This window comes from Motacilla alba, chromosome 3 (assembly GCF_015832195.1).
Source record: "Motacilla alba alba isolate MOTALB_02 chromosome 3, Motacilla_alba_V1.0_pri, whole genome shotgun sequence".
NCBI classification, from domain to species: Eukaryota; Metazoa; Chordata; class Aves; order Passeriformes; family Motacillidae; genus Motacilla; species Motacilla alba.
Window position 1 is genome coordinate 64,544,659 of NC_052018.1, and position 27,492 is coordinate 64,572,150.

Consider the following 27,492-nt stretch of genomic DNA (forward strand, 5'->3'; position numbering starts at 1 on the left):
AACAGGGCCAAGTGCAAGGTTCAAAACCTGGACAATCCAAAAGCACAAGCACAGGCTGGCAGAGAATGGATTGAGAGCAGCCCTGAGGAGAAGAATTTGGGGGTGCTGATGGATGAGAGGTTAGACAAGAGCCAGCAATGAGAGCTCACAGCACAGAAAGCCAGTCGTGTTCTGGCCAGTCGCTGCATCCCAAGCAGCATGGAAGTAGGATGAGAGAGGCAATTTTGCTCCTCTGCTCTGCTCTGTGAGCCCTGCAGTGCTGTGTCCAGCTCTGGTCCCCAACACAATAAGGACAGCAACCTGCCCAAGCAAGTCCAGAGGACCAGAGGGCTGGAGCACCTCTCCTGTGAAGACAGGCTGGGAAAGCTGGGGTAGTTCACTCAGGAGATGAGGGAGCTCTGAGATGGCACAGCAATCTGCCAGTATCTATGGGTAGGGGGCTACAAGAGGGCCGGAGAGTGACTTTTTACAGGGGCATGTAGTGATGGGACAAGGGGCAAGGGCTTTAAACTGTAAGAGGGTAGGTTTAGTTTAGATATTATGAAGAAATTCTTACTGTGAGAGTGGTAAGGCAATGGCACAGGTTACACAGAGAAGATGTGGATGCACCAGCTGTGGAACTGCTCAAGGCCAGACCGGATGGGGTTTTGAGCAACCTAGTCTCGTGGAAGGTGTCTCTGCAAGAGCAATTTGCAAAACCATTAAAAAATAGGTGTATTAAATGCAGCCAAATCTCAAGACAGCTCTGAAAACCTTATAGACCCTGGCAAATTATCTTCTCTCACAGGTTCCTTACCACAGCTCAAAGAGCCTCTCCATTTAAAGTGCCTTATTGTTGGTTACAGCAAAAGCTGTAGCATGTATGCTGCACTTGAGGTACACATCTGTCACCCCTACCCCTGCAGAAAGGAAAACCTTAAAAGGAGAGAGGGATTTGTTTCTCTGTAGGCCAGACTGTTCATCAGTTAACCACAGTTTTTATTTCAGTACCAACTACTCACTAGTTGCTACCTCCATAGAAGGCTACATTTCAAAAAACTTAATAGCCACAATAAATAGATCTAACCAGTGAATCACTTTGCCTACAGGTGGAACAGCAAAGCACTTGGGGATTATGTCTGCTTCTCATCTTCCATGTCTTTTTCTTCCATCAGTTGCTTTTGGCTGCCTCCCAGTCATTGTCCCCAGAATTCACAAAACTCATGTTAAAATGGTATACACATGTCCCTATTTTTTTTTTTTTTGTAGCAGGTTGTTTTATGTTTCTTGCCTCAAAAAATAATAGGCAATAGCCTTTTAAAAAATAAATCAGCCGTGTAAGATTCAAGAAGTGTGAATTGCTCATCAACGTTCTCAAGCAAATGGTGTGATCCTTGGGGCTGTCCTTGTGCACAGCTAAGAGTTAGACTCGAAACGGGTTCCTTCCAACTCAGAATACTCTGTGATTCTGTGAATTGTAGCACTTGGCCAGCGTACACACACCGCTCCGTGCATCAGCCAAAGGCTGCTCACACGCAGCCCTCGTCTGCACCTTTGTGGCGGTACCGAAGCCTCTCGGGCGCGCTTTCCCCGAACGTGGCGCTGCTGTATCGCAACCAAGCGACGGCCGCCCGCCTGCTGCAAAAGGCGCTGCAGTAAAGCGCCGCGGCACCGCCATCTCCCAATGCCGCTGGATGCCGAGCCGCTGGGCCGCGCTCCGCACACAGCCCCTTCCGAGCGACTCCCGTGCATGGATGCGCACCCGCCCCACAGGTAACGGCCCTGCGCTCTCGCCGCCCTTTGGGGAACCAGAGGATATAAGGCGACAGCTTTTAGCCGCGGCGGTGCGGAGGGAGCCGGGGTCCGCGGCGGGCCGGACACAGAGCCCCCGGGCGTGGGGCAGGGATACAGCCGGGCGGGGGCGAGCGGCTGCCAGCCGCCATCTTGCTTGCGGACGGGTACCCGAAACCAAGATGGCGCTCGGGCGTTGAGCGCGGGGCTGGCGCTTCCCCGCCCACAGCGGAAGTGACGATTCGGCGGCGGCAGCAGCGGCGGCAGCCCCCCGCACCCCCCCCCCCCTCCGGTGGTTTTTGCTTTTCCCCGCGGGCTTCACGTCTCCTCCTCCGACGAGACGGAAAATGGCCGCCCGTTTGCCATAAGGGAGCGGAGCCGCCGGGAGTTCCGCCCGCCAGGTGAGAGAAGGGCGGAGGTAAAGGGGCTGCGTGGAGGCTTGGCGGGGCGGTGGCCCCTGGTTGGGGGGAAGATGGCGGGGGGAGCCTGAGGGGGAGCAGCCCGGCCCTGCCCCGCCCCCCCAGCGCGCGGTGCTCGCGCGCCGCGCCGTCCCGCCTTCCCGCGCCGCGTGACCTCGGCGCTCCGCAGCCATTATCCCGATTATCCCGATTATCCCGCGCCAGCCGGCGGGTGGGAACGGGTGGTCGCCGTCACCGCCCTGACGCGGGCCACCGCTTCCCGCGGGAGCCGGACCGAGCCGGTGCCGTTCCTCCCTGCGCCTCGGGAAGCGAAGGTAGAAGAGGAAGGGGCGGTGGGAGGCGGCAGCGGAGCTGCCTGGGGGTTCCTGGACGCCTGGCGGGATGGGGGTGTAGGGGTATGTGGGGAATGGGCCGCCGGCCGGCCCCGTTGGGCTTGAGCTCCGGGTGCGCGGAGGCTTTGGGCCTCCCCGGGGAAGGCGGGAAGGCCCGAGGGGATGTGGTTGTACAACGCTGGTTACGGGAATGTTAAATTTCCCCGTTATCATTGTGGGTGTGACGCGGACGAGGGAAACGGTGCCGGAGAGAAAGGATGGTTCCCGGTATTGGATCAGCCTTTACGATCGTTGGAGGAACTTCCCTTCGGGCATGGCTGTGGTTCGGGCGCTTGTGCCTGAGGTACCCCACGCCTCCCTGCGCCTTTCCTGCCCTGATTGCAGATGCCCGCAAAACCCCGTGAGGGACCGCAGTGGGTTTTATGCCCCTCGCTGAAAGGGACTATTGTGTTGCCCGTCTTGATTGTACTGTATTATGGAACCGTTGCAGGATCATTCCCGTTATTTCCCCTTTGTTTTGTAAACCCCCTACTTTTCGCCTTTAATTCTATGAAAATCGGGGTCTTGTTTTGTGTGTCATGTTGATCCTTTACGAAGTCAGTACAACCCATCACTTTTTTATCTTGGAGATCAAAGTTTTGTCCTCAGAGGAACAGTTAAATTTTACTACACAAAGACAGGAGGGCATGCGAAACAAAGGTGCTCCTGACTCTGCGAGTAGTCACTGCTTAAGCAATGCAAATGTATAAAAATATCACTTAAAATAGTTGTTCTTGGTGTGGGAGGGATTAGTTAAACAGCGTGGAGTTGCAGGAAAATGCTGTCTAGCTGCTTTTCTCCTCCCTCCTCCTCGTCCTCCTCTCTGATAATCGTGTTGTTTTGGACAAAAGTGGGGAAAATGAGGACGGGGTAATGGCTTTGGCACTGAGGTGTGCTCCAGGCATGCATCTGTCTTGTGTCAGGGAAAGTAAGAATTGCATCCTCCCACTCGTCGCTTTTGATGTTGAGTGACAGGCGGTGCTGAATGGCCAGATGAGGTTCGGTGTGTTACATATATCGGTGCTTGGAGCTGGAGTGCCTCTTTCCTGAGCAAGGCTTCAGCGTGCGAGCCTGTGTGGAGCAACTTCTCCGGTGAGGGTGAGGGCTGAGGCTGGCAGAATCCTGGGGGCAGGATGTAGGAGCACGTACCATGGAGAAGAGCCTGTTCACATTGAGAATGCAGAAAACTTGAAGTGGTCGTAGGAATCTAGAAAAAAATCAGCAGGGAGGTTTTTGGAGCTAGGGTGCAGATATTTGGATGGATTATATTCAGGCTGGTTGTCAAGGAGAGGTAGTGCTGTAGTGGTTTGTGGAATGCCAAAGAACATTTGCAGTTTGTTTACAGGTAGCAGAGGTAGGTGAAGAAAGCTACTGAAGAAAGTGCTCCGTTTGTCTGTGTGAGAGTTTCTCCCAAAGGTATTCCGAAAAAGCGCGTTGCTTGCTTGTTCATTGTGCTGGCACTGGCCTCGTGCAGCTTTGTGGTAAATGAGAGCTGGGAGGTGATGTGCCTGAAAAGGCAGCTTTTGTCCAGAGTAGTTTTCTTATGGATCACTGCTGCAGCCCACCAAGCACCTCTGAGAGTGTCAGTCTTGGAAGAAAAGAGGGCGGGAAGATTGCCTTTTCTGCAGCAGCAGTTCTTGTAGTTCATAGCAGAGATTGGGGAGACCGTGTTGTAAGGGCGTATGAAAACACGGTGCGTAAAACACACACACAAAAATAACAAAGGCTGTCTAAACCAGTATGTGTCTAAAAGCATGCTAATTCCTTTTTGTGTATGGACCCATTTCTCAGTCACTTTGGTTTCTTTGTTTTTTTTTTTAGTTAGAGGAGAAATATGGTTTTGTTTGCCATTAGTATTACATAAAAGACAGCTAACAATCATATGACAGTTTTGCAGAGGTGATTTTGCTGTTACTAGGATGCTGGGTTTTGACTTAACTTAGAAATATTTTGTGTTATTTTCTGTATAGAAATTAATGAGTTGGGGGGGGAAAGGCCTTTGTATGTTTTACTGTTTCCATTATATTTCCAGCATATAGAATTGGTGAAGTAGTGCTTCCCACCTCTTGTTTGTATATAATAAGATAGTTCAGGCATATTTGCCATGGAATTTTAATATTTGAAGGAATCCAAGTCACTGCTGATCTAAGTAGGATGGGTTTAAGTGACTATAAAATGCATTCTATTCTTATGTGTGATGTGCCACTGCTAGAGTTGTGGACATTAAAAAAAAAAAAAAGGAGGGAGGTTAGAGAGTGAATAAGAAAGCACAGCAGATGTGCAGGCACTGAGTAGATGACTTGCAGTGCTGTCTCATTAAGACTGACTTTATTTATTTCTGTGAGTGTATTATGAGAAACTATTAAAAATTCTGTGGAGTTTTATGAAGACTGTCCTATCCCTTTTGTGTTGTCATGGTTGTATAATCGTCCCGTCTTTTGAAGCCTGAATCTCTGAATGAAAACACTTTTTGGTAACAGCTTGTGAATTTTCTTAAACAATATTTTTATTTAAATCTACCTGACAGCTCTCAAGTAATGTTTAAGCAAGAGAAATACAGAGTACTAAATAGCTTTAAAGGAAGGGTGGCTAAAACAATGGATCTAAGAGGAAGCAGTGCTTTGCTAGTGTAAGTGGGTATAACTGTCCTAAAATGTCTTCAACTTACGTGTGATGTATGACTTGTTAAACGGCTTAAGAGATGTGTTGTAACTACAGTCTGTGTACTCTGACAAAACTCCAACATTAGTGCTGTAGTGAAGACTCCTAAAAATTCTGTATAAAAGGAATTGGTTACCATTTTCCTTGTCCTTTTTATTTTTTTATTAAACATAGCAAATGCTGACAGTGTCACGTACTTCCTTCTTATTGTGTTGCTTGTGACGAGATAAACTCAAATGTGTTGTATATTTTGTTTTTGCTTGATGGTCGCACTTGCTGGCCAAGATTGATTGAAGACACCCAAAGATCCTGTTGTTTTTTTCATTAAGAAACTTGTCTGGATGTAATTCAGTAACTGACAGATGGTGGACTGGCCAATTTTCAGAAAAAGTGGTTTTTGTGTTCAGTCTTGGTTGGGTTTGGTTTTGGTTATGTCGACTTTATATATGTGTGTTTATTTTGGTGAGGTTTTTTGTTAGTTTCTGGGGTTTTTTGGTGTTTTGGTTGGTTTTTTTTTTTAAAGCTGCTTGCAAGTATTGTTAAATATCTTAAATACCACCAAGTTTGTTGCTCCTCGAGGCTATGCCAAGCTGGTTTCAGGGAAGCTTTAGGTTTGTGGTGCTGCCAAAAGAAGCAGTCCTGCCCGGCTGCTATTTCAATTTCCCTGTGTTGGCCCAAGTGTTTGTGGGCTGTGTAATGAACCATAAAAAAAAAAAAAAAAAAAGTTGTATTGAAAGTGATCCAGTATGTGGGTGCAGAAATACTTAGACTGGCATAGAGAGATCATCAGGAATGTGAGGAAACACGGAATAGGAGAGATGAGACTGTTTCTTTAAACTAGCAGAGCCACCTTATTCTGTGGAGCTGCCGCAGCTTCCTTTGTAAAATCCAGATTTTTTTTAACATGGCAGTGAAATGGTTGAGAGCCAGGCATCTCCTTTCAATTATTTAGGGTGGAAAGTGAGGGGAAAAGAAGTGTGTGGACTAGAGCCCTGGTGTTCCAGGCACAGGCTGTGTTCCTAGCAGTTGTGGTCCTCTCTTAAAAATGCTGGGTGTAAGTTACAACACCTTTTCACATTGTTGATGCACACCTTTGGCCAAGTGTGGGTCTCGTCTGAGAGCAACAAATGATGCCTAGGACCGCTTTTTCATTGCCCTTACTGTGCCCTTACTTGACATGGTGTAGCCACTCCAGCCTGGCCATGAGCAGGAAGAGGCTGTGGGTGATTTCATTTGCTACAGTGAACCAGGATGTTGTAGCTGTGGTGCTCTGAGGATGGGTGCTTTTTCTGTGAAGGTGTGCAGCATGTAGGAGCTGACTGTCACAGACAGCTGTTTTCCTACATACTCCTGGTACTACCACAGTTCTTTTCTAAATAAGCTTTAATAAAGGTTAAGGAAATTTTATATTTTTGCATATTGTGAGAATATTTACATGGACCAAAAAAACCTCAGCTATGTAATCTTTTCACTTCTGTTCCTAAGTGTCAGTGTTGTTTGGATAAGTGGGTCTTGTGTGTCACGGTTTTACCTATTAAAACTAAATGGAAACAAAAGCTACAAATAGTTAAATGGTTTTTGTTCAATAGTTAAGGTTTTTTATTGAAAGTTCTTTTTTTAAAAAGCACTATATCCATACTCTTCTTAAAAAACTTAAATGGGAAAAGGGTAGCAGATATGTTTCAGCTGCCAGGGTTGGATGTGGTATGGCTAATGTGTTGTTTAAAAACAGAGAAGTGTGGCTACTTTTCACCTTTGCCAGAAAAGGTGAAAAGATTTTTTGTTGCTAGAAAAGATTTCTAAGACTCCAGAACCGACTGCCAGAGTTTGAGTTATGGTAATTTAAGATCCTGTCTTCTACTTAGAGATTTTAAAAGTGAAGCAACTGTCTTGTTTCCATATCCCCAGGATCTAAAGACTTGTCTAAATTAGGATTTGGGGTTTCAGCTAACTCCAGTTTAAGTCAGAAATATAAATTATATAAGTATTCATTTAAAATCTCAGCCTGAACTTGAAGTTTGTATTGCTTGTTCTGTACTAGACTTCTGAATGCCTTCGTTACCCTTTACTGGCTAATACCATCTCGCCTTTTGTCTAGACAAAATCTGAAATGGTCCGAAACACTACTGTGCTCCTTCGGAGACTCATGCTTGCTGATGATGAGAAGTAAAAACTTAATCTTAATAAAGCATATATTTTGTAGAAATTGGAAATATCTTGGTCACTACTAGTGAATGGTAAGTGGACTTTTGAAAGCAGTGTTTATGAGCAGAAATGCTACATTTCTTCTTTTAGATGAAGAAAACACCTATGAACAAGTGTGGAGGTGTCCTTTAGGAGCAGTCAATGTCTTATGCCTTTGGATTTAATGAACTGAAATGTTGAGCTGCAGAATTTCTGAAGATCCAGCCTGTCTGTAGAGAACTGGGATAAAAATCCCTGTTTTGTTGCTGGAGTGGAATTGAAAAGTGTGCCTAATGTTGAGTCGGACTACAAATGTACATAGTCTTAAGGCTTAGAGGCAATTAAAAACTGCGGCCAGTGAAGAATTCATACATTTGAGACTGGCTTTGTTGTTACAGTTATGCTTCCTTTCTGTGTAACTGTAAAAGGGCTAGTTCGCTCTTTAGATGAAATTATATATGCATTTTAAACAAGAAGTTATACTAGAGTAATGCTTCTGTAAATACTGCAAGAGAAACCTAAAGATAAAGCTTTCACTGTTGGCCTGGGTTCTTATCCCCATTTTTTTCCAGTATGATAGCTCTAGTGAAGTGCAGAGCTGGGTGCTAGAGCTCAAACTGGTCTTAAAAGTTTGCCACTGTCCTTTTTGCCTCCCTCTTTCTGGCTGCATGCTGTTATTTGCTCCATAATCCAGCTCAGTTTGGCCCTTCATTAGGCCACTTGGATTACCTAGAAACCACTTTCGTTTAACTAGGTTTCGAGAGCTGGTCACTGGAGGACCTGAAGGCTGTCAGGGCTGCTGTGAAGGTGAGGATAATCTGTTGCACAGCCCTGTTACCAAGGCTGAGGAAGGAGTGATTATGTATGGAAAGGGATTTGCCACTTGGCAGCGGCTGGCTCTTGAGCTGCTCTGGTCTTAGTGCGCAGCATCACGGAGTCCAAGAGTAAATTTGCTATTTGATATGTATGTCTTTTCAAGAAATTAATGTTTGACCCCGTTTAAGCAAAAAGGTACTTCCTTTCAGCAAATGTTTGTGTCTTTGACAGTCTCACTTTTTGTTCTGTAGGACTCAGTATTGCTGAAAGCACAAATACAGAGTTTTGAAATAATTTCTTCATTGACACCAACTAACAGTTTGAGGTAAGTTTAGCTTCAGTCCTTTTTAAATGTTCTGATTGAACTCAGCTATTGAAAATTAAATCTTATTTTGCTTTCCTAAATGTTATGCTTGCAGTATTTAAAACTGTCTTGTAAAGCTCAACTGTACTTGTCATACATAGAATGTAAATAATTTAAAGCTGAGATAGAGTTACGTTATAAACATTGTGCATCTGATGCTTGGTTTGATAATTACTTGTAACAGAAAAAAAACTCTCCAGGTTTTGTTTTCTGTCACTCTTGGAAAATTGGCATGTCTTAAACAGTTTAAAAGGTCTAAATTTATGTTGTCTCTGAGTATTCATCCTAAGTGATTGCAAGCCGTTTTCTGTAAGCTTAATTGAACTCAATGAATTAGAAAATATCTTCAGAGTATGGGTTCTGCAAATTTGCTCTTTAGTGGAAGGAGCCAATAAAAAAAAGCATTCAATATACTCTTCTATTCCAAGGTAAATAGTCTTTTCTGAATTACATGGAAGTCTGGTTTAAGTTCAGTTTTTGCTGGGCTGGTTTCAGATGAGGTGACATCTCTTAGGCCATGCAAACTCTCATGGGGAAAGTCATGTGGGGCAGGAGGAACCAGCTGATGGGAGAAAAGTTCATCTGCTTTTCACTTTTGGGTTCTCTTAGATGTGTCTGAAGTCTCTAATTTTAGTAACTTTAAATTAAACTCTAATGCTGTTTTTATATTTACATAATTTAAATACCACCCAGGTAATGAGAAAGATTACGTAAGAGAAAGTGCTTTCTGTGTTGAGCCAGTATTTTTGATACAGTAATTTTAGGCTTTAAAGCCTATTTGCAATACAAACGGTAAATGTTTGATTTTTTCGGTTTCTGGTTTAATTTTATTATTAAACAATGATAATTGAGCATTCAAAGGCCTGAAAATGTTTAGTTACTTGTTCATAGCTTTTATTCAGGTTGTCTAATGTGATGCTTGTTTTTGTTTTTTTTTTTAAAGCTGGGCAATTTCAAAAGAAAATGGTAATGGGTCAAAGTTTTTATTAATTAAATTGGGGATTTTTAGCCACTGATCCGAAAAGAAGGAAAAGGTGTGTATTTTTTTATGGTTAGCACTAATTCTAAATATCTATTATGATTGCACATAAGAAGAAATGATGGTTTATTATAAGTGACTTTCTTTTAGTTGTTATTGATTTATAATCAGTTGTAGCTTTCATAGCTTAATTTGTGCTGAAGCGTTTTGAATCTTGTTGCAAGCCATATTGTTTAACTAGTTAAAATCTCTTAAGTTGGCCAGGTATTTTACATGTAGGTTAAAAAGCTAAGTGGATCTAAAAAGATGCAGGATGGGCATCTTGAGCAGTGGAAATTGGCATCAGAATGATGAGCTTTAGTACATGTGGTTAAGAGAAATAATGCCTGTGGGTCAAATTAACAACTGCTAGACCAAATACTTGAGGGCTTTTTCTTTGCTTATGTGAATGGTGCATTGTAGAGGACTGTGAACTCCTCCTGGAGAAGGAGCAGTGCATTGGAAATGCAAGAGAGCTGTAAACCACACAATAGCTTGAATTTTGTTACAATGTATTATGATGTCCAGGGTTATGTTATTCTTACCTTAATTTGCAGAAATGTTTCATTTTCTGCTGCTTCATTTCTCCTACAGGATCTATGTGCAGTTGAATCTGGAAAAACCTTTTACTGACACACTTCATGTTTTCAGAGAAATTGTGCACACTGCAATGCACACAATGTTGAATTCTTTAAAATGTGGTTAAGTTTTTAATTTACTAATAAATGTACTAAGATTGCCTCCAAAGCTTTTTTGTTCAGCAAATGCTATACTTTCTAATAGTGTCATTTTAGTAGATGCAAATTTTGTTTATTTATATAATTTATATGGATGCTAAATGGTTGCTTCTATTTTTTTCCCTCCTCTCATTGCTTTTCCTTTTGGGAAGGAGTAGATCTACTAGCAAAAATGGGTCGATCTAATTCTAGATCACATTCATCAAGATCGAAGTCCAGATCTCAGTCCAGCTCTAGGTCAAGATCCAGATCACATTCAAGAAAAAAGAGATACAGGTAAGTCTTACTGTGTAAAAAGGTGATTTGGTATATTAGTTTTTGTCCACAAAATGTTTTTCACTTGCATGATGCTGTGGCAGAAGTGAACCTGGAATTGTATTTCATTTTAGGCAGTAGGTAAACTATGCTTTGAGTGTAATTTTTGTTTAATTTTTTCTCCCCCTTTTCCTGTGTCTCAGTATAACTTCAGAATGGTAGTGGTTCTTCATGATTTGTGGCCCATTTAATTCTTCCCTTCTGCTTCACATGATGTTTTCTTCATCTAGTCTCTTTCCCTGTAATTTGTTATTGCTCATTAAACTTCTCATATCTGAAGTAACTTAAGGCTTCAGTAGATAAGTTTTGCTGTATGTTGTCTTCTCAGTTGCCTCCAGTGCTTTCCTCATCTTGCTTACTAGTGGACGTTACCATCTCCCATAAGGAGTGGGTCAGTTGAATTAGTACTGCCTCAGCTGCTGCCGTGCACAAGCTGGCATATTACACTGGGGGGGTCATGTCACTCCCTGTTCCAGGCTCTGAACCGTGGGGCTGAGAAACTAAATGCTGTGTTCCAGAGTGGTGATGATAATAAAATGTCTAAAAACATGTCTGGGGAGGCCAGTGAGGCTGGTAGTGTCTTAACCACATGATGCCAGGTTTCACAGTCCTTAGCAGTATAGACATGCTCATTATAATTAATTTGTTTCAGAAATAATAAATAAAGAGAGATTGTAGAAGTTACCTAGAGACCGGGAGTCTGCATCCTTTACCTTCTGCATTTTGAGAAATCTAGCATTTTGCGTCAAGGCACTTCTTTTTTTTTTCCCCTCAAATTTCCCAGTTGTAAAATGTTAATGTTTGCTTTTTAATTTAGTTCCAGGTCTCGGTCAAGGACATATTCCCGATCTCGGAGCAGAGATCGTGTTTATTCTAGAGATTATCGCAGAGATTACAGAAATAATAGAGGAATGAGACGTCCCTATGGTTACAGAGGAAGAGGTAGAGGGTATTATCAAGGAGGAGGTGGTAGATACCATCGTGGAGGTTACAGGCCTGTCTGGAACCGAAGACACTCCAGAAGCCCTAGGCGTGGCCGCTCCCGTTCCAGAAGTCCAAAACGAAGGTCGGTGTCTTCCCAGAGGTCCCGGAGCAGGTCTCGTCGATCTTACAGATCTTCCAGGTCTCCGAGGTCCTCTTCATCTCGTTCTTCATCCCCATACAGCAAATCACCTGTCTCTTCCAAAAGACGTGCATCTCTGGAAAAGCAGGCAAAGAAAACTGAAGGGGCTCCTTTGCAAGACAGTCCCTTGAAAAATAAATCACAAGATGAACAGAAAGATACATTTGAACACGACCCATCAGAGTCTCTTGACGATTTTAACAAATCATCAGCAGCTTCTGGCGACATTTGGCCTGGCCTTTCCGCGTATGATAACAGCCCAAGGTCACCCCATAGTCCTTCTATTGCCACCCCACCTAGTCAGAGTTCATCTTGCTCTGATGCCCCTCTGCTTAGCACAGCCCACTCAGCGAAGGACACACCTCAGCATTCCCATTCCATTCAGCATAGTCCTGAGAGATCTGGCTCTGGTTCTCTTGGAAATGGTTCTAGCCGCTATAGTCCTTCTCAGAATAGCCCATTGCATCACATCCCTTCGAGGAGAAGCCCTGCAAAGACAATCCCATCACAGAGTGCCCCCCGTGAGGAGGTTCGAGTGCGGTCGTTTTATCCTGAGGGTGGTGAACAGGAAACTGCAAAAGGTGGAAAGTTTATGAAAAGGTAAGAGCCAAGATAGAAGTCTACTGTTGTCTCTTAAAAATATTGTTAGAGTTTCGTCAAGATCATCACCGTAACCTTGGAAAATGCATTGTGGAAGGCTAGTAATACTAGTCTGGTTGGAATTGAGCTTGAAAGATACATATGCCTTATCCTGCTAGGATGCTTCAAGGCCTTGAATGTTGGGCAATAGAGACAGGGACGTGTATCCTTCAGGAGGGATTGGTTTGTGCTTTTCCTTTATGGTATATTATCTTGTACTCAATTTTTGACTATTAAGAAAAATCTTAATTGGAATAGTGCATCAGACTTGCTGCCTTGATAGTGAACTCTGTTCAGGTATTTCAGAATTTTAATGCGTTGTGTAGTTTGAAATGCAAGTATTCTGGAAGTCTAGAAATGTTAATGTTGTACAATAATTTTTTTATGTTGACATAGACAGCATCAGTTGACTAATTGTGTAGTGCAGTATAAAAACCTTGTCTTGAATTCCATTGCTTATCAAAGAGGGTAGGTGTTGGTATTCTAGGAGTATAATGCTGTTGATGTGAAGGAAGTTCAGTGTATATATTCCATTGAATGTTAAATTCTTCAATTTGTTCTTAAAAAAAAAGAGATATTTAAAGGTTGTTAAAGTCTTACTGGCATTAGACTGTTCCTTTTGAATGTGATTGGCGTTTCAGTGGTTTTCTTAGAAAAAGTGTTAGAGAAGTTGTGACTATGCTATATAGGCTTGATTATAGGCTTTTAAATTAATTTGTCTAGTTAGTGCTTTATTATGTAAAAAAAAATTACTTCTTAGGAGATCAGAAATACAGCTTCTCTTGCATTAGATGTGTTGGAGTTGGTGAACGTATTAGAACCTGTGTGAACATAGCATACAGATAAGGCAGTGGCTGAAATAATTAATTGGTGTGTTTCTGTGTTTAGGAGAGCTGCCTTTTAATGGTTCCCTGCTTGAACACAATATAGTGAACGCACTAAGGCTGTGCCAGATTCTGGAATTATCTTAGTAATTTGTAGGATCTTGAAAAGAATTCACTTTTTTATGCTACTACTTCAACTCTTTCAGTAAAAGAAGTGCAAAAATGAGTTGCGGTCTAAGTTTTCAAACCATGTGAATTTGATGGGAAAAATTATTAGTGTAATGAGAGAGAATGTGAAACTGGTTTCTGATTAAGAAAACAATCAAGTAAATTTCTAGGCATTCTACAGAAAGGCATTGTATTCTTCAGATGCCTCCATTAATGCATAAATGACAGTGGATACAGTGTAAATGGTGTGCCAAGCATTGCATGCTAAAGTTAATTGCTCAGAGGAATGTATTTTCATCTTCTTCTTGATGTGGAATTGACACAAAAGGGGAATGCAAGTGAACTGGAATGAATGCAATCCAGAGTTACCACTCTCTTCTTTGCTATCCACAGGTACACAGATGAAGAGTCTAGAGTATACCTGCTTGATAGGGGTAATACCAGGGAGAAGGAGGCCCAGAAGGAGAGAGGATCAGAAAAAGGGAGGACAGAGGGAGAAAGGGAATGGGAGGAACAGGAAACTTTAGATTTTTTCGTTGATAAAGAGACTGGGAAGGAAAAGTTTAATGACTCTGAAGGGGAGGACACAGAGGAGACAGAGGATTACAGACAGTTCAGAAAATCTGTCCTGGCAGATCAGGGTAAAAATTTTCCTACTGCATCTCACCGGAATGCTGAGGAGGAAGGAACCAAATACAAATCTAAAATATCAATCAAGGGCAATAGAGAGAGCGATGGATTTAGAGATGAGAAAAGTTATAAGCTTAAAGAGACTGGCTATGTAGTGGAAAGGCCTAGTGCAACAAAAGATAAGCACAAGGAAGAAGACAAGAGTTCTGAGAGACTAATGATGAAGAAAGAAACTCAGTCACCTGAGCAGGTAAAGTCTGAAAAGCTCAAAGAACTCTTTGATTACAGTCCTCCTCTACACAAGAATCTGGATGCGAGAGAAAAATCCACCTTCAGAGAGGAGAGCCCACTTAGGATCAAAATGATAGCCAGTGACTCCCACCGTCCTGAAGTTAAACTCAAAATGGCACCAGTACCTCTTGATGATTCCAATAGGTAAATTATTCCACTTTGCAGTGTGGTTCTCCACCTGCCTGCGGTGTTGTTTGTATTTATTTAAACTAGTGGTTTCTTTTGTGTATCTCTTTGTTGTTGATGCATTTTAGACCTGCTTCCTTGACTAAAGACAGGCTGCTTGCTAGCACACTTGTCCATTCTGTCAAGAAGGAGCAAGAGTTCCGATCCATCTTTGACCACATTAAGTTGCCACAGGCCAGCAAAAGCACATCAGAGTCGTTTATTCAGCACATTGTGTCCTTGGTTCACCATGTCAAAGGTATGTGTTTAGTTTATTGCACCAGTTATGTGTCTGACAACTTAAGTCTATTTGCTGTTTCTAGTACAGAAATATTTCAGACCTCTTCTAATGTTGTGATTTACCCAGACTTTCTTTGTGTTGAGGTATGCATGAAAATCATTAGAAAAATAATAGCCACAGAAACTAGGACAAAAAATCCACAAGCAGTGTAGAGTGTAATAGCAGGTATTCTATGTTTCTGGATACATTTTTAATCCTAGGTAGCATAGAAGGTTTGAATTTCCACAGTGTGGTTTAAACATACTCTAGTCAGTTTTTCTAATTTTATTTTAATGAGTTTACTGTACAATTTTATATTAAATGCTGTGGTGTGGGTTGACAGATATCATTGGACTGTAAATAACAATGGCATTCCTTTTGGAGCACCCTAGAGGTCATTTCCAGGTTCTTATTAGAGTGGTTTGGTTTCTTTTTCTCAGTAAGATTTAAGAAAAATTGTATTCTAAATGGCAGTAAAGTTCATGGTTATAATGTGGTTTATTCCTATATGACAGTATTTTCAGGAATTTCACTTACACCAACTTAGTAGTGGCTAAATAAAGCTCCATTAAATGAGCTATACACTAATTATTTTCTGGTACAACAGTAGTGGCTGTTTTCTATAAACACCAAGAAGAACCCTCAACAAGCCAAGCACAACAAAAGTCCTCCCCCAAAACTACTGAAATCCAAACCTGGACCATATGATACTTTGATATGGAAACATATCAAAGTAGATATGTTTCATTTAGGTCATATCCTCTGAAGTTTTTTTATGGGATAATAGATAATTCCTAAAATCCCCTGGGGATGTCTGGAGTGTTCTTTAAATGCTTTTTTTCTATAACATTTGCTTTATTTCACTGGACTGTTATCTTGCTGTTGTGTTAAACGTAACTGAGATAATACAAAGCTGGAGAAAGTAATTTTGTTGTATCACCACAGTAAAGGAAAAAGTGGAAATGCTTAATTAGGTACCAGTTTCAATGAACCTGTCTGTAAGCATTGTTTTTAAGATGCATTACCTCCTAAAATCTGAGATTTGTGTTCTAGAAATATGTGCAGAGTTCAGTTAAAAATCTCAATTTTGTTGACATAATTCAAATTACTAAAGCCAAGTTATTTCCTTCATATTGAATTACTTACAAAGTAATAGTCAACGATAATGGACTATGATAATGTATTAGTTAAAAAAATATTGGGATACCTGTTTAGTGTATAATGATTTGTTGTGAACTTATCTACTTATTGATGTGTAAAGAAATATAAGACTCAATCCAGTAAGAGCTTCTGTAAATTTTTGCTTATATGATACATAGGTAGCTGTAGGTGAAAATAATACTTGTGGAACGCTCACATGTTGATTACAGAATAGACTTTTTCTGTAAGTTTTTGTATGTTGAATATCTTATAAATTTAACAGCCTGTCTGGTCAAGTTATTAGAATATGTACTGTTATGGTTGTTCTTGAGAGCAGAACATCTCTCTAAGTTTCAGATTTACTGTGGTCTGTGATCAGAATTTTTGTAATTTTTTTGACAAACTGAAGTTATGTTCATTATTGGTGTGATGCGACCAGTCTGAACAGCTCTTTATTAATGTAGAGCTGAAAATGCCCAGTGATGTTTTCTTTTTCATTGTAACTAGGTCCTGGAATGTGTTTTGAAATGGCAAAATCCATGTTACAAAAGTAAAATAGCTGTTGAAAGATACAGATGCCAAACAGGCAAAGTTGAACCTTCTGTCTTCCTGGCAAAAATGGCATAAAAACAGAATTACTAGCTCAAATTCCTGTGTTTGATGGAATTATGATTGAGGCACTACCCTTGTAGTGGCCGTTTCAAGTTTTAATGGTTGGTTATGAGACAAATGCTGGATGCTGGGCGGTAAGTTGATACAGATGTATGTTGACCTGTTAAGCAGATAGCTTGCTTCATATGTAACATTTCATAGCTCATGACTTTTATGTATTTCTATATTACATTTAAACACATTTGTTGAGCTGGTTTAAAAACTGAGTTTTGCTGTGGCTAATTTAACTGTCTGTGAAGGAAGGAGAAAATTTGTCAGAGAAGTTGTCAAGTTTGCCAAGATGCCAGATGCTTAAATGAATTTATTTATGCATAGGTGTGTTAATTGTATTGTTTATCATCACCCAATCAAGAAATTGTATTCCTTTAAGAGAAGAGTTGCTAGGTCATTCATGTAGTTATTGAAGCATACATTACTTAAATGTTTTCACTAATTCTTAAGTTAGAGCTGAGATGAATGGTAAAGTGTACTTGCTGCAAATATTCAGGACTCAAAAGTAATTTCACTTTCTCTTGTGGGCAAAGTATAAAATAATAGTTTAAGAAATTGCTCTTTATCATTAGAGGAAAATGTCACTGAAAATGAGCAAGTCCAGTCAGTAAATGATGCTTGAATTAGATGTGATACAATCATGGCATAGTAGACTTGCAGTGATGCTGTGCGCTGTTACTTTGTTTGGGTTACAGTGTGTGTATAAATAGGGAAAACGCCACATTTGCTTGTCCTGATAAATTTATTGAAGGTACTGTGGGTTTTGCCTGCTACTTGCCTTTCTGTCAGGAGTAAAATACGTGTCAGTTGAACGAAACTAATGAAAAAGTGTTTTTTCTATTGTAACCAACAGAGCAATACTTCAAGTCGGCTGGAATGACCCTAAATGAGAGGTTCACTGCGTATCAAAAAGCGACAGAAGAGCACTGCACCCGCCAAAAGAGCCCAGAAATACATAGGTATATGTTAACTGCATATGCAGATGCTTTGTGTTTCAAATAATGTCTTCTAGTATTTATTTTGAGAACCCAAAATACTTTTACTAATCTGGATAAGGTAATTTGTATAATTACAAAATACAAAAAAAACCGCCTTCTGTAAAAGAGAGCTCATCTGAGTCAGGTCTGGCTTCATCTGTGGTTTTGTGACAGATGTCTTCTCTACTTCTGTATCTCATTTGGGATATATTTACTTTTCTCACATGCAGTGCTCAAATATTGAGGGGCATATGTCTTGAAGATGAAAAGAAGCCCTGTACATGCATCTTTCTTCTTCAGTGTGAAATGTTCCATCTCATACTACTTTAGTTTTTGTGTGTGTTAATTTACAGCAGTTTTTTGAAAAATCTGAAAATCTAAGAGGTAAGAAGGTAGGCATGCAGATACAGTGTCTGATCATGTGCTCTAGTTTTATGATGCAGTGTACTGTATTTTTGTTGCATGTGAGGATACAGTATCTAACTTGACAATTCTTCTTGTTAAGAACTTTTGACTTTACAGCAAACTATCATAGTGCTGATGCTTCTTAGAAGGGGTGGGCTTTCAACTGGTTACATATATTGGTCCTTTTGAAATAAATCATTAAACATTTTTTCTGTCTTCCAAGCTATACTTAAAATGTGGAACATCAGTCTGCCTGTTTTCTGTATTTGTATTTTTAGTATACTTAACACAAAACAGAACTGTGGTTTTTCTTTTTTTTTTTTAGTCTGCTTCTGTATTCTGATGGTGAGATTTAATAATGCAAAAAGTTAATTCTACTGCAAAAATGCCTGGTTTGTCAGTTTTCTGTTGAAATGAAATGTCTGAGGCTGTTAACAGTCATATATGTATATGGCAAGACACTGCTTTTATTTTGCATTTAGGAGGATTGACATCTCTCCAAGTACCCTGAGAAAGCATACCCGTTTAACAGGTGAAGAGAGAGTCTTTAAGGAAGAAAGTCAAAAAGTAGGTTTTAAGTAAATGTCCTATCTGTGCTTCTAAACTTGATCTCATTCTAAATCTCAGCTTCATCTCTGGTTTTCTGCATTAACATACAAAATTATACTTATTGTACCTGGAGTACTTGCATTTAGAATTTTTTTTCCTTTAAGTTTCAGTAAAACATGTTTTCCTTTAAGTAAAACATGTTACCAGGAAGCTGGCTTATGTAGTGTGATTTTGCTATATTCATAACAGAACCATAAGGTCAAGTCTTTTGCCATGCTTCCCTTCTTCTTGCATGTTTTTTGACCAGTAAGTTGCCCAAGGACAAAGAATAGGTTTGGGGCAGAGGGAAGTACCAAGATGGTCAGTGAATAGTGTGGTTCAACTACAGAGGTGGTTGTGCTGTGTTTAAAAACAGTTCATCAGAAGAAATGAATACTTAATTATCTCGTCAAACCATGTATTGTTGTGGTCCATATCATCAAAAACTAGACACCAATTGGCTTGATGGGAATGCTTGTTTGAAACTGAAATTCTTAGCTGTTCTTTTTTTTTTGATGTAGCCATGCATGTAAAGGGCAAAGTCAATTTGTGTGCTGAAGTTTGTTGAAAAATGGGTAAATTCTATCTTTTTATATTTTAATTGATGCACAGCTTTTCACAGAGATTTTCTTGATGTTTTATTTCAATATTTTGTTGCAAAATATATATTTGTTTACAGGGAGATAAAAAATTAAGGTGTGATTCTGCTGATCTTCGGCATGACATTGACCGACGTAGAAAAGAGCGAAGTAAAGAGCGAGGAGACTCAAAGGGTTCCAGGGAATCCAGTGGGTCAAGAAAGCAAGAGAAAACTCCAAAAGATTACAAGGATTACAAATCTTACAAAGATGACAGGTAAATATTTGAAGTCCCTGTAGAGGATTTTAGCTTCTAATTAGCCTTTTGTAATTGTAAGCTTAATTGCTTTCAATTTTCAATGTATAATGGATCATTTAATTTTAAACAATTAAAATTATTTGTTTTACAGCAAATATGTATTATCTGTCTTTTACACGGCTTATGGTGGATGAGGACAAAAACTTTGGAATAGCAAGCTAACACTGAAAAAAAAAATGACAAATTAATCTGTCCTATTATCCAGGCTACATCAGGAGGTTGGACTTCAATGCAGTACATTTCTATAAACAGTTTGTGTAAGAACTTTGGTTCGTTATGCTTGATTCCGCACTTTTTCAACTCATAACACCCAGAGTATGAGAATTTTACTGATACTTAGGTTTTAACATGGGTGAGAAGGGGAATTTCTAAATTTGTCTAAAGCCAGTGGGCTGTTTTAAGAAAAAAATGTTAGAATATCTCAGTGGATACTGTGTATAAGTGGTAAGAGTTACTTCAGGTATGACCTTTCTTTGAATAGAATGCTAAAATCTTGTAAATTGGGTCAAGTTACTACCACTATGGGGTTACTAAAAGTTTTGCTGTAGGAATTTTTCCCTGCTTTGTACTGTATATATATAAAGTGAATTTTACACTTCGTTTCCCATTTACTTTGACTTTGGTATCCACATTTTCTTCCACTGGCTAATTTCCCTACAGCCATCTATGTAGGGAAGCCCATACCTACCTCTCAACAGTGTGCAAACTGAACTGTGTCAAGTTACTGTAAAACTTTACCTTAAGGGGTTTTTCCCTTTCGCTTCTGTTTTTCTGCCTCAGAAGAAAGGCAGATCTTAAAAGTAACAGCATCTCTTCATGGCATCAGAATCTAGAAAAGTTGTATCTTACAGTTTGCAGACTGCTGCTTTCCAACTCACCAGCAATAATATGCATTTAGTGCACTTAAATGTGTCAGAGGAGGCTGGAAAGTGGAAATATACTTCGCCTTAATATCTCAAATATGTCACGTGTGACTTTATAACCAGAAGGGGGTTAGTTTTTCATAAAATATAGAGACCCGGTTTAGTATAGCATGTTACAGACTATCTAGTACGTTTAAAATAGCACATAGTATATTTTTTTATTTTTCAGTAAACAAAAAAGAGACCAAGACCGTGCTCGGTCCTCCCGATCTTCCTCCCCATCTTCTTCCTCATCCAGTTCTCGAGAAGAAAAGGATTGCAAGAAAGAAAGAGATGAAGAGTTCAAAACCCACCATGAACAGAAAGAATACTCTGGTTTTGCTGGAGTCAACAGGCCGAGAGGCACCTTTGTAAGTTTTTCTCCTATTGTTTCCCCAAATTATGAACACTTCACCAATGGCAATAGTGGAACAAAGTAAATGAGGGAGTGTTGTAGTGTTTCATGTTAGGCTAGACTTGAGGTCTTTGTGATATACCAAACCTGAAATATTGAGTCTGTTTTGCTTCCCCAGCACTCTCCAGTAGCAGTTGAACGATCTGTAAATATGCATTAGCATGACATTAGAGATCCTAGCATAAGGGTCTGGGGAACAGGATTATTCCTTGCTCTTCTTTTATAATGCTGTTTCCTAACAGGATCCAAAAATTCACTGTTCTGTAAATTTTAAGTCTTGGGTCCTGATAACCCTTAGCTCCCTGCACCTTCTGTTTTTCCCTCTCATGTTGGGTTTGGTTTTGCACTCCATTTTGTGTAATGCCTGCAACTTGTTAAATAGAGAATGGCACATAATTAAAAATAAATGTCAACCTTGAAACAGCTGTATTGAGGAGATGGTATACTTGTTATTTTTGTGTTTCTTTGGCTTGGACTAGCCACTGAGCATGAAAGTTCATAGATCTACCTCTGGAATGTATTTAAGCATTGTGATTTGGAAAGTGGCATATTGACCACCATAGTCTTCAGAAAAATCCTAAACTTTCAGATTCCATGTTAATGTAATTATTGATGTATAATTGGGAAATGTAGATGCATTTGGAAAAACTAGGAATCAATAAAGAAGGCCTTGAAAAAGATATGGAGCACTTAAAAACACCAGACACCCCAAACCAAAAAAAAACCCAAACCAACCCACAAATAGACACCACACACCCACCCTCGAACAACACTGCAAAATAGACCTCCAGACCACAGCTAAAAACACAAAAAAATTCAAGTTCCATGTAGGTTGGGAAAAGCTGTTTTACATAATAAGTAGGAGTAATTTCATACTTCAACAATAATTCCTTAATGTAGCCTGTAATTAAGACCAAATAATGCTAAAGTGCAGTGTTTAGTATAAATGTTTAGTCATGCAAAAAAAAAGTTTTTAACTGCACATAAGGATGTCTGAAGTGCATGTGGCATGTGCCAACACTTGAGGCTTGAATCCTCCATCTAAAAAACTGTAGCTACCTAGTGGAAAATTCAAAGTTCTAAATTTTTAACACTAGAAGTGCATCATTTCCTCCTTTCTTCTTATTTTTTATATAGTTATGCTATGGATCTATGTGGCATAAGTATATAAATCCCTGGATGGTGTAGGCATCAAATATGACTATCAGCGCAATTACTAGCTATATAAAATAATGGCACAAATGAAACAGAAGTTAAACAAAGGAGAGCTTAAAACTCCATCTCCTCTCAAGGAGATTTAGTGGGAGAAAACTTGTAATTTTTTGAAGCCTTTCCTGCTTTATAAAACCAGGTTGTACATACTGTGAGAGAGGTGCTACTTTACATGCAGTTGAGGTAGATGGGAACTGGAAAGTTAATAGAATTCTACTCCTTGAATTGTTAGTGACTGTCAATTTGGTCTGTGCTGTGATAACAGGTTGATGTTCCCTAACAACATACATGGTCACACGCAGGCTTTTGGGACAAAGTGTCTGAACAGGTGGATCTCAATAGGCCAACTGCTGACTCAGATCTCCTCTTTAAGGATACATCTTGTATGGTATCAAAAAACACAGACCAGGTAGTGTAGGAATGTGTTTGTAAATACAGGCTAATAGTGGCTGCATTCCAGTGAATACTGCTTTGCTTTTGGAGTAAATAAAATGCTTTGGTTTCGAATCTTTCTCCTAACAGGAAGTCTTGGAGAATGTTACATCTTCCCTATCCAGCAAGCTAATGTTAAGTCAGCAATGGTTTTTCACTAACTCTGGCTTGTACACAATTCTGTTTTAATCTGGGCTTCCCATACATAAGCATCATAAATAGTTTTCAAATATGGACACAGAAATAAGGATAATTAGAATTTTTCAATGGCAATGTCATTAGTATCCCTATCTGAAAGAATTCTGTGTAGCAGCTCTGTTTACAGTGAGTTCTATATAGAAAATATACACTTGTCTTTTTTGTGGTAGTCTTTCTAATAAACAAGCCCATGAAGGTAACACCATATTAAATTTTATGTCCTGTAGTTCTTTACCTGAAAGATTATTTGGCATGGGGAAGCATTAATAAAATGGTGAGGAAAGCTGTAGATGTTTTTCTTAAGAGGAATCTGATCACAGGACTGAATACCAGGAAATGCTGATACCTTTTTTTTTTTCTCTTTTTTAATCCTGTCATAATTCTGTCTGCCTCCTGCCCCTTCCCCCAGGTTACTGTTTGTTGTGCCCTAATTTTGTAAAACCGTTGGAAATCAAGAAAGCATATCTTATTTCCTCCCTCGTACAGTTAGTCTGTCGCTTTCCAAATGACTCTCCAAACAGTTTGATTTTTTTTTTCTCCTAGAGTATTGGATAGGTCTTATGAGCCTTCTACAGATTGTTTTACAGTCAGTTTGATTTCAGAGTAATTTTAAATCTGTCCAGCATAAATTCTTCATTAGAAGTTTCAGAGCTTTGTGGAACTAAGTATGCATAATGCTTACCTCTTGAGTTCATTAATTATATATCTTTTTGATCTATGTTTATGAAACACACTTATTTCTAACAAATAAATTAGCTTCCAGTCATGTTTTGGTACTGTTACTCTGAAGATGCAGTTCTGTGTTTTTAAGTAGGTTACTTTTGGAGATTGTGTTCTGTAGTAACTGCAGTTTTTTATCAGTCTTATCTTCCCAAACTAACCTTTCTTCTCCCCTTCAATGAAGGATATAAAATCATTTAATGTTTTCTACAAGCCTAAGTATTTACATGCTGAGATAACTGTATAAATTACTACTTAGTGTATTCTGAGTTAAGGACGGTTTTGGTGGGAGACTTTCTAGCTGTCCGGGTTCAGGGCACATTTGGGAGAAAACCCCCCCATGGGGTTTCTCTAGAACGCAGATTCAATTAGCCCCTCCCCCAGCTGGTTCAGGGAAAAAAAAAACAAACCTCCTTGGAGAAAAGTGGAAAAACCTGTTTATTAAACAATAAAACCTGAACAATATTAAACAGTAAAACCTCTTGCTGCTCCAAAAGAGATGACAAACTCAGAAAAGTCCCCTCCCCGGGTTGCAGCTCAGCTGACTCAGTCTCTTAATCAGTCCCTCTGGCACTGGAAATGCTGCAGCCCAGGCCTGGCCCAGTGCGAGCAGCTGGTGCTCTGCTGGTGTTCAGTCCAGAGCAGGTTTAAACAGGTCAAAGAAAAGGAAAAAAAAAACCACAGTCCAGGGAACCTCTTTGTCTCAGCTAGCTAAAGCTGGCTAAAAGCAAAGGAGAGGTCTGTCCATCTGCAGACAACACAGTTCAGGAGCAGGAATGTGGAGGAGTGAGAGGAGTGTCTGAAAACAAACTGCGCACTTCTTCTCACTTCACTCTTGGAACAAGTCTTAAAAGGTGCAAAACTTATTATCCAGCATAAACAGAACAGTTGGGGATACAAGCATCATATAGCTGACCCAGGACACTAGCCTAGCATTTTAAAACCCCAGTAATTCATTATAAAGAATATTTAAAACACTCCTTTTCACTTTAAGCATTGCTCCTCTGTACAATACATGCTATTGACTTTTTTCTGAGTAAAGAATTTACTCATTTGAAATGTAATTTGGCCTAAGGTACATTCTTGAATCTCAGTTAAAAATGCTTGAGTAACACACAGTGGATATACTCCAGCAAAAACTGCACTGTTAGTATATATTTCAGAATCACCTTTTCATAAATGATTCAATTGACTCCATAAATAACTTTCTTTTCCCCCTGACAGTTTTGTCCCTGTTTCAGTGTAGCTTTCCTCCCAGTTTCTTGTCTGAACAGCTTCAGATGCTTCTTGTGACCTTTTGTTCCAACACACTGGTTTACTAGCAGTCAAATTTCTTTTCAGTGGTTGTGGGTGAACTTATGCCAAGAACTCAAATGTGTTTCAATTAAGTTTAAGAGAATCATTATTTCAAAATGAATGCTTGAATATATTACTTAAGGTAGTATGTGAATTTGAAAATGGTTTTTCCACTTGCAGATACTGTAATTAAGCACAGAAAGTATTTTCAGTAATAGAGAACTTGACTCTACTTTGTGGTGTTATGTAAATGGATTAAATGACATCTTGGTTAATCAGTTTCGAATTAGGGGCAGAGGAAGAGCCAGAGGAGTCTTTGCTGGAACAAATACTGGTCCCAGCAACTCAAATACTACTTTTCAGAAGAGACCGAAGGAAGAGGAATGGGATCCTGAATATACCCCAAAAAGCAAGAAATACTTCTTGGTGGGTGTGGAGAACTCAATGTCTTATGCATGCTTTTTTTTTTTTTCAAATTTTCTGCAAGTGTAGAAGTAGCATGCATGTATGGACAGGGACAAGAGTAACTGTGAGAGTATCAGAGTGGCTGTAGTGGTTGGTTCTGCTTACCTTTCACCTTTCTGTAGCAGGCTGGCAGTAACTGAGGCCTGGCATGGAATTTATCTCCAAAAATTTCATCAGGGAGTGGGGAAGAAGGCAGGTTCATACAAAATTTATTAAAACCCAACTTTAAACCAGAAAGGCTTGTGCTGTATTTTCCTGGATTTACGTCTGCGTGACATTTGAGGTTTGTCTTACATTGGTCTGGAAGTCTACAGAAGTGAAAGATAAGGAAAAACTGACAGTATTTGTGGATTTTCATAGGCAGACTCTGTTATGAGCAGTTCTTTGCTCTGAGTACTGTGATAGTCATAAGAAAATCACCACAGTTTTGATGCCTTTCTCCCATCTGGATTATGAAAGGAGGATCCTTGATGTAACCACTCTAAATAGTGCAGTACACTGGATGTGTGGCCTCTGCTCCAGTTATTTCCGTAGCAATGCAAACTTTGAAGGATATTGTTTCATCATTGAAAAATGATAAGTAATGAAGATGAGACCTTCTCCTGTAGCATTATAGCTTGTCACAAACACATTACAGGTAACTAAGAAATAATGCAGTCACAATTCAGATAGTTCATTAAGGAGTTCTGTCTTCGTAGACATATCTAAACTTTTCTGATCTGTAAACAGAGATGTGGTAATCTGTTCATGATATTAGAACAATCAATTTTAGCTTTGAAACTTGAAATTCTCAAAATATTTTAAATTAGATAAGCCGCCCTTCAACTACTTCTGTGTAATTAGAGTGCATTATATGGGTGTGATATGTGTTTAATAGTTCAGACATCTTTCCAAATCACATGTTAAGAAACACTTGCTTCAACATAAAGTTTATCTCACCATTCTAAATAGAAACTTTTTTTTTTAATTAAATAATGGTTTGTAGGTTTCATGCAGTGTGTGAAATGATTGTGAGAACATACCTAACTGTATAAGGCTGTATTTGGTAGCTAGACAGCAAACTTTAGGCTTATTAACCAGAGAAATCCAACTATTGTTTGGTAATGTTACACTTAAACAGTTCAAACTTAATTTGCCCTGCATTGTGCTAGTGGGGCAGATTTTCTGAAAACTGCCTTCAGTTACCTCTTCTTACGAAGTATAAGGAACTCCCTTTGTGCTAAAGTAATCTAGCACTTTCCTAGAGCTTCTTTTAAAGTAACAATTTTTTTCCCCTCAAAACTAGCAATTCTTAATTCTGACTGAGTGTAAGTTACAGACAAGTGATTTGTTACTAACATTTGAGTAGACCCACAGTGAATAAGGGCTCTTCAAACAGTTGTGTTGTGGTTTTAGTTACAGCATTATGCTTTTTAAGAATAATTACAATCTGAAGAGAACTTTTTAACTTAGTTTTATACATTTGCTATAGCATACTAACATTATGGGGTACATTTAAGAGGTGTCTAACCTTATTCTCTTTCTGGTGTTATTGTAGCATGATGACAGAGACGATGGTGTGGATTATTGGGCCAAAAGAGGAAGAGGCCGTGGTACTTTCCAGCGTGGCAGAGGGCGTTTTAACTTCAAAAAGTCAGGTAGCAGTCCGAAGTGGACACATGACAAATATCAAGGGGATGGCATTGTGGAAGATGAGGAGGAAACAATTGAGAATAATGAAGAAAAGGACAGACGCAAAGAGGAAAAGGTAAATCGTTCAGTGAATTGCAGATTGGATAGTTCATCTTGCATGATGCAGAGTAATTGGCTGCACGTAGGGATCGCTTTAAAGCTTTTGGGGTTTGATTATTAACAGTTTACAACAAGACTGTTTTCTTTCTTTCCACAGGAATAACCCAGAAGAAAGTTGTAGCTGAAAGAGCAGCTCTTGCACCACCCACACAACATTTTTAATATGTTTTTTTGTTGTCAAATGAATGTAAGCATTTTACTTAAATTTTACTGTTGGAAAGTAGTTTAGAGAGATTGTTTTCGTTTTAAGCCTTTAGAAAAAAATCATGATATAGTAAACTATGTTAATGATCGTACAGGTAGAAAGTAAAATATTTGTAACAACTTTTAAGAAATTTTACTGTTTGTTATATGCAGTGTAATTCTGCTTTGTCCAAATATATGGTCAAGTACAACTCTAAAAGTTTTGATTCTCCCCTATGTCTGTGTTTTATTCTGAAGTAAACTTACAGCTCTGCACACCTAAAATCTTGGAGCAGCATTTTTTATAAACTGATCACTACTTCTCTGTTGCCTTTTTATATGAATTGTATTTAAGGGTAGTTATCCAGTCACAGTATAAGTACAAACAGCTGTGCAAAATGCTGATTGTATGTTAGTTCATGAGAATCACATT

The 27,492-nt window shown here is 39.6% G+C and overlaps 1 protein-coding gene across 20 annotated transcripts; it reads left to right on the plus strand.

Moving 5' to 3' along the window:
• Positions 1-1,237: 1,237 nt before the first annotated feature.
• Positions 1,238-27,344, plus strand: BCLAF1 (BCL2 associated transcription factor 1). Of its 20 annotated transcripts, none has more exons than XM_038131729.1 (15): positions 2,223-2,503; positions 7,320-7,458; positions 8,473-8,546; positions 9,529-9,619; positions 10,493-10,616; positions 11,473-12,378; positions 13,803-14,474; positions 14,585-14,754; positions 17,432-17,537; positions 18,443-18,527; positions 19,228-19,403; positions 20,538-20,718; positions 24,900-25,046; positions 26,623-26,832; positions 26,974-27,344. In XM_038131729.1, exons 5-15 carry the CDS (start codon positions 10,513-10,515, stop codon positions 26,977-26,979), a joined length of 2,763 nt encoding a protein of 920 aa, XP_037987657.1. In that variant the 5' UTR covers positions 2,223-2,503; positions 7,320-7,458; positions 8,473-8,546; positions 9,529-9,619; positions 10,493-10,512; the 3' UTR covers positions 26,980-27,344. The 20 variants fall into 20 exon arrangements, with proteins under 20 accessions (XP_037987668.1, XP_037987671.1, XP_037987658.1 ...); XM_038131731.1 differs by having other exon boundaries at positions 10,499-10,616; XM_038131740.1 differs by lacking the exons at positions 2,223-2,503; positions 7,320-7,458 and adding an exon at positions 1,238-1,752.
• Positions 27,345-27,492: the final 148 nt, after the last annotated feature.